The 11,642-nt window shown below is 57.3% G+C and overlaps 1 protein-coding gene across 2 annotated transcripts; it reads right to left on the bottom strand.

Moving 5' to 3' along the window:
* Positions 1-484: 484 nt before the first annotated feature.
* TLE5 (TLE family member 5, transcriptional modulator) lies at positions 485-11,429 on the bottom strand. Of its 2 annotated transcripts, none has more exons than XM_031948248.1 (7): positions 11,318-11,429; positions 10,505-10,602; positions 8,630-8,693; positions 7,649-7,693; positions 4,966-5,028; positions 3,258-3,332; positions 485-1,529 (listed from the first exon to the last, which is right to left on the bottom strand). In XM_031948248.1, the coding sequence occupies exons 1-7, from the start codon at positions 11,342-11,344 to the stop codon at positions 1,308-1,310; spliced, it is 594 nt and encodes a 197-aa protein (XP_031804108.1). In that variant the 5' UTR covers positions 11,345-11,429; the 3' UTR covers positions 485-1,307. The 2 variants fall into 2 exon arrangements, with proteins under 2 accessions (XP_031804108.1, XP_031804109.1); XM_031948249.1 differs by having other exon boundaries at positions 485-1,526.
* Between the last annotated feature and the right edge of the window lie 213 nt (positions 11,430-11,642).

Here is an 11,642-nt window from a genome sequence, read left to right as displayed (position 1 = left end):
TGACAGCCATCCAAGGGAGGTTAAGGGTGGGAAACAAAGGGAAAGAAGGACCTAGGGAAAGAACCCATTTCTGAAAGTGACAACATGAAATCCTCACTGCACCAAGACTCTCCAAGAAGCGCTGGGGTAAACAGAGAACCCAAGAGCTCTGAAGGAACCCTGGCAACACAGAGCCGGGACCTGGTGGCACTCAGGAGCATCACCGGGCCCAGCCTGCTTTTTTGAGGTGTACACAGAGGCCCAGACTTCTCCAAGGAGTCCAGAGCACTCAAGGCAAGAATCCGGAGGCCTGAGGGCAGAGACCAGGCCTCCTCTTCCTGCTTTCCCAGGGAGCTCGGGGTCACCAGACAGGAGATGGAGGCCAGGCTGGGGCCCGAGGGGGAGTTCCCCGAGCAGAGCTTTCAGTCAGGCCGTGGTCAGAGGCCCCGCAGAGGCAAGGGGGAGCAGGCAGCAGATCCCAGGGATGACAGCAGGAGGCGGGTGCTTTAAACCAACCGTCTCACATCTTTATTTGAAAGGCACAGCTAGTACAAGCTTAGTACAGTGTCTCCATTCCTCCTCTGTAATAGGTTAATGAACACCAGAAGCCGACAAGTTTATCTAAAGGACTATATACAAACACGAATCTGGGGGGAAGGAAAGGGGAACTTTTTTTTGGTGAATTTTTCCTTTTTTGTTTCTTTTAAAAGACAGACTAGCAGACTGAAAGAAAACCAGACAAATGCGGTACCCTCATCTTTATTTGTGGGCATGGGGTGGGGGAGGAAGCAGGTCCCCCAGACCCTCTCCATCCAGCCTCCCCTCCCCCAGATACCTGCTGCTGAGCTCTCTCCCAGAACCTGGCCCCAATCAAAGGGGACTCAGGTCCCAGGCTGGGTGGGTGATGTAGCAGAGCCTGGGGAGCAGAGTCAGGCAGGCAACTGGATAGAGGGAAAAAAGGAGGAAGGGGACAGGGTAGAGCCTCTACATGGGGGAGGGGGCGGAGGGGAGGAACCCGGGGCCGGCTGGCATCCGTGATTGCATGCAGTACCAGGAGGGGACTGGGGAACTGCTGTGCTGGGTGCGCAGCAAACAGGCCGAACGGGGGGGGAGCGGTTACATATGTGCACAGGGAAGGGGGGAGGCGCTTGGAGCTAAGGTGGGTCCATTCTTTTATTCCCTTCCGCCCCAGTCCGGTCCCATTCACACCCCAAAGGATTTAGGGGAAGGGGGAGGGGCTGGCAGGGGGCAGGGGAGTGGTCAAAGCTATGGGGCGCCAGCAGCCACCAAAAACACCAAGCCCTTCCCCCACCCCCAGGGCTGTGCCTCTAATCTGACTTGTCCCCATCATCGTCCTGGTGGGCGTCCCCGTCGTGCCCGTTCTTGTCCTCCTTAGAGAGGTGGGCCTGAGAGCCCAGGGCAGAGAGGGAGAGGAGGCCGGTGCCGGCGCTGACGGCGGGCAGCGACGGAGGCTGCAGGCCCACAGGCAGTGGGGTCAGCGGCAAGGCCAGAGCCTGGAGCTGGGACAGCTGGTGAGCCTGGAGCTGCTGCTACAGGAGAGAAGGGAAGAGGTGAGGGAGGAAAAAAGCAGCCAGAAAGAGCAGTCCTTGTAGACCACCCGAGACACAGAACTGCGTGTGCACATGTACATGTAAATGCCTGCCTGCATGTGTGTACATAAGCGGCTGTGCATGTACACAAATTGCGGTGTATTTACATGCATGTGTGCGTGTGCACACACATATGTGTACATTGTGTGGGCGTGTGCCCGTTTCTGCGGTATGTCTGCCTGCATGTACATAAGCTGCAGTGGGTGCATATGCGTGTGTGTGCACGTGTGCCCCTGCTGCTGGAGTTCCCCAGCTCTAAGATGAGAGCGCTCAATAAGAGTCTCTTTGGGTCCCCTCCATCCAGAACATTTCAAGGTGACCTACTGTATTTAGGAACCACCAACTCGTGGAAGGACAGGCAGGCAGACGCCTCCTTCACATCACCTGTCCCACCCACAGAAGCCAGACTAGACTCTAGACAACTAACCTGTGGCCTGGGCCCATGAAAGTCTCCCCCTCCTACTGAGCCTCCCAGATGCCCCTCCTGGAAGAAGCCTTTCCGAAATCCCATCCCTAAAAAGATCCGTTTCCTCTGCACCCCAAAAACCTCTGGCTTGCTTGGTGTGCCCTCAGGATCCACCTGGTAATTCTGAGTCTGTTTTATCCCCCTACCACACGGAGAGAGCAGAGGGTCACAGACTGGAAACTGGTCATTCAGTCTCATCCTCATTTTTCAGAGGCCCAGAGGACCAGGGGTTTGCCTGAGGTCCCTTGGAGGACCTGGACCCAAGTCCAACAACTCCAAATACTGCCCCCCTTCCAGCACATGGTCTCTCAGGGTGAGCCCTCAACACCCACTGAATGAATGGATGGAGGTGTGGAGTTCCCTGTAATTTGCTACAAGGAGACTTGGCTGGGGCCAGGGCCAACTTTTCAGTTTAGTCTGTCAGCAGTAAAGCATCTTCCCCTGAACAGTTCCCTTCACAGATCAGCAAACTGAGGTTTGGTCACACAGAGAAAGAGCAGCAGCACAGCTGGGGACTCAGACTTGGGGCTTTGGTCTCAGAGCTGGAACCTCTGGAGGTTGAAATGAAATGCTTCCGGGATTTTAGTCCAACCTCTGGATTTTTTCAGACAGGGAAACTGAGGCCCAGAAGGGGTAAAGGGATTTGTACCAATTCATTGCTCTCTGAGGCAGACTTGTGCTTTCTGGGGGGAAATGTCTTCATAATACTTTAAAGTTAACAAAGTAATTTTACATCCATCATCTCAACCCTCATCCCATCAAACCACCCTCCACAGTGGGTATTGTTTCCATTTTGCCATCAAAGAAGCTGCAGTCCAGACAAGTTATTAGTCTAGTCCCATACTCATGTGTAGGAGGGAGAAGCCAAGGTCAGCATCCCACCCCAAGTACCTACCCCCTCTGCCCAACGGCTGCTTCATGTGTCACAGGACAAAAGAACAACTCTCTCTGCAGGTGCTTTGGGCCCACAAGGCCCTTACACAACAGGGAATCAATACCCCAATTTTGCAAACAGAGAAACTGGACGCAGACTGAAGCAGGGATCTATGTGCCCACAGCCACCCTGTGGCAGAGCTGAGGCTCGGAGCCTCCTCAGGCCCACCTCTCCCCAGGCCTGCCTCGGTAGGTGCTGCTAGTACAGGTTTCTGGAGCCCCCCAACTCTTTCTTAGGGGATAAGATTCATGCTAATCAAGACACATACCCGGATGATAGAGTTCAGCTCCGGAGCAGTTACCTGCTTGGCTCGCTCAATTGCCCCCAAGACTTGTTGTTGATGCTAAGGAGAGAGAGGAGAAAGAATTGCTGACTTGTTTCCATCGGCCCCAAGCCTCAGTCGCAGCAATGCTGGCCCCAGGGGCACCAGCCAGTTCCCTGGACAATAAGGGGATTCTCCACAGCCGCCAACATTGGGGCTCCTCCTCCCCAGAGCTCACGTTTCTATGGCTGGCGCCTTAAGGTTTATAAAAAATCTTTCTTCATCATCCTGCCGGGAAGCACCGGGAAGGCTCAGAATGGGCATGTGACTTGCCTACTATCACACAATTCACCATTCTTTTATCTCCTGTCTAAGTCCTGGGGAAGGATGATCTCAGGCCCCACAGCTGGCAGGCTGCCCACGAAATGCAAGAGAACCAGAAGAATTCATGGCAGGGACCAGTCTGAGGCTCCCACTTATTAGAGAAAGAAGTTTAAGAACAGTCCCTAATTATCATGCTCTACTTTGCAGGAGTTTGATAAGGTGGAAAGGAAAAAAAAAAATTCCGCAGCATCTGATGTTTCTAAGTGACTGACTGGCATTTATATCGTGCCCCTATGAGGCAGGTACTAGTCTCCCATTTTACAGGTGAGAAGACTGAGATCAATGATATGTAGAGCCTGGTGCAGGGAGACAAAGCTAGCAGGTAAGGGAGGCTAGATCTGAACCCAGCCCTCAGTCCCCACGCCAGGAAGAAATCTCTAATTACCAATGCCAGTGCCTCCAACGGGGTTGGCACAGAGAAGGCACTTCATAAAAGCCTTCATGTTTGTTGATTCCTACTGTCTGGGGCTGGGAAAACAAAGCTCTTGCTGACCCCAAAGCTAGACCAGTGTGGCCTACAGGTGTCCCAGCCAAGGGGCCACCTGGCTCCCAAGCGTCTCTGCCAGGAACCTCCATCACTGACATCCTCAGGGGCCCAGATTGGGTGAGCCTCTCTCAGATGTCTTTGGAAGGCCAAGAGACCCCAGGGGCACCATAACCCCTAGGCTGGATGGACCAGACACTTGTTGGGGTCAGCCGGACCAGGGGCCGCCTGCTATTTCCCTAGTCCCATTTCCACAGTGCCTAAGAATTACAACCGTGTCCTGGGAGGGGGTGAATATTTGCTCCATTTTATAGACAAGGATGTGAGGTTCAAGGAGCAGCAGCGCCTAAAGTCACAAACATTGAACAAAAAGAGCAGTTCTTCCTAACGCCGTGTCAATGTTCCTAAATGTTCTTTCCTCCCAGCAGAGCCAGTGCCCACGTTACCATCCACATGAGCGAGGAGGGTGGGAGGCACAAAGCCCCCGCTCAGGATCACCCAATAAGGGCGGGCACCTATGTGACAATCCACCTTCACGAGGATCCTGGGAGTCTATGAACCTCATTTTACAGATGAGGATACTGAGGCAGAGATTAGGTGACTGGTCCAGCTACCAAGTGTGGGGGGCAGGATTCCTGACAGAGGCCTGACCAGAGAGGGGCGGCAGGCCGGGCCCACTCCCAAGGCCTCTGCAGCTGGCCGGCTCTCAGCTGCCCACCCTTTCCCCCAGCCCCTCCCCAGTCCTGTCAGCCTGTGTCCAGGGGGAAGATCAGGATGCTGCAATGTGGGGTTTGGCTGCCCCCTGCTGGCCAAAGTCCAGGAATTCGGGGGGGGGGCTCCCCTTACCTCTTGTGAAAGGTAGGGCAAGACTTGAGCACAAATGCCATTGAGCCTCTTGACGATTTCGGCCTGAAACACAGAAGGAGGTCTATGATGATGGGAGAGGAGTGTCCAAGCTTGGAGGAGTCAAGGTTGGGGGTCAGAGGATCAGAGAATCTTCAAATCTGGAGAAAACCACCTGACTAGGGTTCAGGCTTCCCTCCGGGAGTGAGGAGGAGCCTGAGGCCCAAAGCCGGGTCACAGAGGGGCTGGGGATAGAGCATCTCAGACTCAAACTTCAGAGGTCACTGGACCCCTCTCCCCCCGGAGGGCGGGCCTTCCTGACCCTGAGCTGGCCTGGCTTTCTGGGTCTCCTGGAGCTGCTCTTGGGGAACAAGGACCCCACGGTGGCTCTTCAGGTACCAGTGACTGCCACCTGCGGTGGGGAACCCCGAGTCAGGCCTGGAGATGGGGGAAGGCACGGACAGGGACATTTAGCCCGGGAAGAGAAAGCTTAAGGAGGGACACAGCAGCTAACTGGGCACCAGCACTTTCAGGGGGAGGATCAGCTTTGCTCTGCTCGGCCTGGAATGGCAGGGCTGGAAGGGGCTGCCAGGAGAGCTTCCTCCCAACCAGAGGGGCTCAGCCGAGGAACGGGCTGTCCCACTCTAAAGGTCTTTAAGGGAGCAACGAGGACGTGCTGGGGGTGTCTCAGGTGTCCCTTTCCACGATGGACTTGGCTGAGGTCCCTTCCACCTTAGAATTGCTGTCCTGAGGAGGGGAATCCATCCTCTATTGACCTGTTCTCACAAACTTTCCCATCACTCCACATCCTGCCAAATAGAAAGCTAGCACAGGTGTTTCCCTGGCCTTGGGGCTTGAAACAGAACCCTCCTGGAGAGTTGGGGGAGATCCTCCCCAAACTGGACCCATCAAGCCTGGATCACAGGGGGCCCAAGGAACAGCCCATGTCCTAGTCCCTTCAGCTCTGTAAGAAGTTGAGTCCTCAGAGCATTTAAGTAAAACTGTGTGCAGGGGACTGTACTGTGCTAAGGACTGGGGATACAAGAAAAAGCAAAAAGCACAAACCCTGTTCAGTCTAACATAACATGGGAGATGATTTGCAATTAATCAATTCTTTGTAAGATCTAGATAAACTGTAGGGAGGTGATCTCAGATGGAAGGTGCAGGGGAACGTCTCCAAGAACAGAGTAGGTAAGAAACCTTTGGGAAGACATGCTTTTGACACCCTTCTGGGGGAGCTCGGACATTCATTTAATAATGGAGAGATCTTCCCCAAAGCCCTTCCCTCCTCTAAGGTCTTCCTGTGGCTGGGGAGTGACACTGAGACAAGCAATTGTGATTCATGGGGACATGGAAGCATTCTGCGGCTGGCAATCCATTTACTCCATTCTTTTAGTTGGATTTCACAAGCACCCATCCTATGACACAGAGGCTATCACCATGCCTACTGCACAGATGAGTAAACTGAGGCTCACAGAGGTGGAGTGAATTGTTCTGTGGTCAGGCAGCTCTAAGAAGCAAATCAGAGGGATTCAAATCCAAGACTTTCCTAACTGACCGCCATCTGAAGAGCTAGAGAGCCAGACACCTCCTTCCCCTCCCCAGGACACCAAAAGGCCCTGAAACAATGGAAGAAGTCAAGGGCAAGGGAACTACACTGCCTGAAATGGACCAGAAGGTTGACCTGGAGCCACCCACCCAGGAAGTGCTGGGTCAGAGACAAAGATCCTCTGCATCCAAACCACGTGGGGGGCTCAGAGCATTTGTCCCATCAGGATGGGGCTGGTCCAAAGTGATGGGGTTAGTGAAGTCTGCCTGAGAACTGGGACTCAAGCACAAGGTTCCCGAGCTCAAAACGAGGATTCCCTCGGGCCTAATTTCTTTACTGGGCCTTTTTCCCCCATCTGTAAGCAAGGTGGGGGAAGAGTCACATTTACAACAAATGGGGATTTAGAACATGGAATGTCAGGGGAGAAACGAAAGGAAATAGATTGCCCAAATCTTTTTTGGGGAGAGAGGGAAACAAGTATAAGAAACAAAAAGCCAGGGTGAAGGGGGGACAGAATGTAGAAAGCTTAAGGGGGAGGGGAAGCGGTTTAACAGGGCACGGGGGAGGGGAAGCAGGTAACAGATCGTGCATTGCTGACACTGAGACCTTAGCAGCAGCCACCTAGTCTGGTTCCTGGAGAGCCGGGCCTGAGGAGGGGAGGCCTCAGCAACTCTAGAGCCCAGGCCCGGGGAAGTCGCAGCCTCCAAGCAGGAACAGTGAGCAGAGGAAGGGGGGGAGGGGAATCCGGTGCCCTCATGCCCAGCAGAACGAGCTGGGCCCCTCAGAACTTTGTTCCAGATCAGCCGACACCCCAAGGGCAGGGAGAGCCCCCACCCCCATCGCCAGGTGTGTTCAAACAAGGGGTGCTTTGTCAGAGTCAGATTCTGAGGCCGCTTGGCCACTGTCCCTGGAGAGACGCCTCGTGTCTCCCTCCCCCTTTCTATTGAGGGAAACTTCTCCAGGGGTGGCCAGAGAACAAGCCCTAGGGGGCCCCAGTAACAGGGTGGAGGTGGTAACTAGAGCAGGGCTAGGGTGGCTGCCAAGGTGAGTGAGTGGTTCCTACCTGGAGGGAGGCAGGTGGGAGGGGAGAGAAGGGAGGGGGAGGACTGAGGGAGGGGGCTGTAAAGCAGATCTTACCTGTTTGTGCATTTCAATGTTGAGGCCATAGGACATCTCATAGTACTGCAGCAGAGATGGGGAGAGAAGCAGGCAACAGTTCAGGGCTGGCTCTGCCCCAGCCCCAAGAGCTCTGTCCAACAATCACAGACCACGGGAACCCCAAGGGGCCTGGGGACCAGGCGGGTCCAGTCCTCTCCTCTCAGAGAGGGGCCCCAGCGCCCAGAGGTTCCACACGGCTAGCTCGCAGCATGCCGGGCCTCATTTCAAAAGTAGGCAAGCAGAGGCTCAGAGAGGGACCAGATTTGCCCAAAGTGACACAGTGAGACGGGCAGGGGCAGAGCTGGGACAGGGATCCAAGTCTCCCGCCTGCAGGGTTCTTTCCCCCAACACGGGGCATTCCTTACCACTGTCTGGCACCAAGGGGTTAAACAACTGGTGAGGGCAGGGGGTGGAGGGAGTGTGCACAGAAAGCAAGGCCTGAATTATTCATGTCCAAGTGCCGGTGAGCTCACCCCACCCCATCTCCGTGGTAGGCGGGCAGACGGCCCAGCCTCCCAGGCAGCAGGGCCCGGGGTGAGCTGGCAGGCCTGCTCCCAAGCCGGGCCCAGCCTGCCACGCCGTGGTTTGGCACTTGGGCCCGGGGCCCTACCCTGCTGCGCCAAGCCAGCCGGCGTGCCTGGGCCTGAGGCCAGGGAGTGAAGGCCTGGGGTTTGGCTGGGGCCGTCTACTCCGACTCCTTCAGCAGCTACTCCCGAACACTTCCCAGCGACCCCTCAGCCAAGCCCCCTCTGGCTTTCGGGGGACAGCGGGAGGCTCAGGCGCTGAAGCCTGAATCCCCCAAAGCTGCCCTTTGTTGTGCTGGGCCGGGCCTCTGAAATCTTCCCCTGGAAGCTCCGATTTAAAATCAGAAACACATGTTCCCACCCCTGCCGCCGCCACGAGTGTGGGCCTCCACTGCCGCCCTGCTCCTGACCTCACCTGAGGGGGGCGGGGGCTTACCATGACGTAGTGACGCTGCATCTCCGACTTCTCACTGGCCAGCTTGTCACACTCCAGCTTCAAGCTTGGGAAAGAGACACACAGGAGGAGGCCTGGCGGTGGGCGCCACTCACAAAGCCCTCCCGGCCCGCCACGGCCTGCAGAGCAGGCCCCCCGTTTATAACATGTCTCGCTGCTTTACAAAGCAGTTCACAGACTCTGGGGAAACTCAGAGTGAATTCAGAATTGGGGGGAGGGAGAAGGGGAAATTCTCCCCACAGGCTTCCAGGTCAGTGGGGCCCCTGCCAAGGATCTATGGGGTCTTCAGCGGGGGGGACAACAGCAAGCCGAGCCTCTGAAGATCTTCCTGGCATCAGAAATGGGTTCCTGAGCTCAAAAGCACCTGATGCTCAAGTAGGTGGGAGGGAGGCAGCCACTCCTTCTACAGGGGTACCTCCTCCTGCCTCAGGGGACCCTCACTCTTCAACCCAGGTCCTCCCATTTCTTTATTTAGACATCCAAAAAAGCCTCATTTCCATGTTATCCGGTGCAATAAACAAGCCAGTTGTCTCAGGGGGCCCCTCCCAGACTCTACTGGGCCATAATTCCTGGCGTGGGGGGGGGCGGGGGGGGGGAGGGGATGAGCAGGCAGACCGCTATTGCTGCTGGGAAAGCCACGTGCTACCCCCCAAAAAAATTTTTAATAGAAGGAAGAAAAGATATTCTATTACCCTTCTGGAAAATAACAACCCCTCATCAATTTCCTGGTAACCAAAGGGGGAGTGGGGAGCCTTCTATCTGCTAATCTATTTAAATTCAATAAGCCAGGTGATTCTAGAAGCCAGCAGGGAGACATCTTCAACTCTGGCACGACCCAATTTGGCATAAGCTGGGAGTAGGGAGGGGGGGAGGGAAGGGGAAGTATGGTTAATCATAATAACTTCATTTCTCTAATGCTTCGAGGTCTCCAAAATGCTTTTCTTCAACCTCAAAATGAGGGAGTATAAGGATTATTATTCCATCTGTCTGAAAGACGGGGAATAAAAGGCCCAGCGAGGGGGGAAAACTTGTCCAAAGTCAGACTTTGAACTGCAAACCTCCTGGAAAAGGGAAACTGAATATAACCTACCAGGCCCCCTTTTCCCATCTCAGAGACTCATGCCATTTTCTACCTGGTACATGCCACAGCTGACTGTCTCTACTTTCCTCCCCTAAGGTCTGATGACCCCGGGCTCAGGAGCAAGTGCTGGAGAAAAGAGGGCAGAAGACACAGCCGGGCCCAGGAAGGAAAGTCCCAAGCTGCACTGAGGAACAGGCCTGAGAATAGGAGCCCCGGGCCCTAGCAGGCCGGGCAGGGCCTGCAGAGGAAAGATCTGCCCTAAGCCCTGCGGGGCAGAAGGGGGCGAAAATGAGAGGCTGGCGCAAGAGGGCCTTTCCCCCCTCCGCTCAGCTCTGGAAGGCCGGGGTCAGACAGGAGTGTCCCACCCAGGGCGTCGGATCTAAGAATAGCAGCCTTTCTTATTTACATAACACTCTATACCCCGCAGAGGAGGCCCTGGGCAGTGCAGGTTCGGGTCCCCACTTTTTAAATCTGCCTGACTGTTGGCAGGTCATCTATTCACAGGTTTCATGTCAGTAAAAATGGGAGGGGGTGGGACAAGGTAGCTTCCAGGTCTTTCCTGGCTCTAAATCCACTGATGGAGACAAGCGGCCGGGGAGGAAGCAACCCACCAAGGTCACACACAAAGGGAGAGATTGTCGGGACCCGGGGGGAAGTGCCAGAATCTTGCAAGGTTTCTGGGGGCCGCGGGGGGCCCCAACCTCGAGCTGGGCCTCCGCCCGGGTCACACTCACGGCTCGGCCCCAAAGCGGGCCCGGCCCCCAAAGCGGGCTCACCTGTGATACTGGGCCTGCAGGAGCTGAAACTCATCTTTGATGCGGTCGCAGGAATCTGAGGTTGTGAACTTGAGCTGCTGGGGCAGGTGTGAGGAGCCCTTGGGAGGGACAGGGAAGGTTAGCGGCGCCGACCCCCCCCCCCAGCCCCTTTGGCCGTGGGGGAGGGGAAGGCCGGAACCAAGGTTCAGGGTCAGAGACTTTGGCTTTCACCGCAGAAGCTTAAAAGGGGGGGTTGGGATCGGCTGGGGGGTGACACAAGCAGGCTGCTCGGAGGAGGGCGGCGCAGCGCTTCTCTGCCCCTGGGCCGGGCTCCTTCCAGGCAGAAGCTCCCACCGCCGCCTCCTCCCCCAGGCACTTCCTGGGCCCGGCCGCCAGCCCGCCTGCCCAGCGCTGCCCCGGCAGAGCCCGTGTTTACATACTCGGCTCCCGCCGCCCCCATTTCCTGCTCCCCGTCTGGCCTTCACCTCCCCCCCACAAGGCCGCGCACATGGGGGGGGGTTGCTGCAGGGCGCCCTCCCAGGGGCCGCCCTCCCCTGCTTTTAAATGAAGACCTAGGGCTTTTCCCCGACGCTCCCTCCCTCCATCCCTTTGCCCCCCGTTTCCTCGCGGACGCCTCAAGGGAGGGTTGGAGGCCAGAAGGGGCCGGGGGCCGTCACCGGGGGGGGGGTTGCGCCACTGCAGGGGCAGGGAGGGGGAGTCGCGCGGCGGGGGCCGAGGAGGCAGCGGGAGGGGGAGCGCTCTAGCCGGGCCCGAGGGGCGGCCCCACCCAGCCCCCCCGCCGCGCCGATCGCGCCCGATCCCCCGCCCCCTTACCGAGTGCCTGCTTTGTGGAAACATCATGTCACTCGTGGGGGGTGGGGAGAGAGGGAGGGCTGCGGGCCGCGGGAAGGCCGAGGCCGCCGCAGCCGCGACGCCGCCCCCGCCGCCGCCTCCTCCCCGCCGCCGCCTCCGCGGGGCCGGCCCGGCCCGGCCGCCCCGCTCGCTGCCCGCCGCGGCCCGCCGCCTTTGTCCCCGCCCGGCCGCCGCCGCCCAGCGCCGCCGCCGCGCGCCCCGGCCTCCCGCCGCCGCCCGCCCTCCGCCGCCGGGCCCGCTCCCGCTCCGGGCCGCCGCCGCTTCCTGCCTCGCACGGCCCTCCCGG

This window comes from Sarcophilus harrisii, chromosome 1 (genome assembly GCF_902635505.1).
Source record: "Sarcophilus harrisii chromosome 1, mSarHar1.11, whole genome shotgun sequence".
In the NCBI taxonomy this organism is placed as follows: Eukaryota; Metazoa; Chordata; class Mammalia; order Dasyuromorphia; family Dasyuridae; genus Sarcophilus; species Sarcophilus harrisii.
The sequence above is the reverse complement of the archived record's forward strand: the minus strand, read 5'-3'. Positions and strand labels throughout refer to the sequence as shown.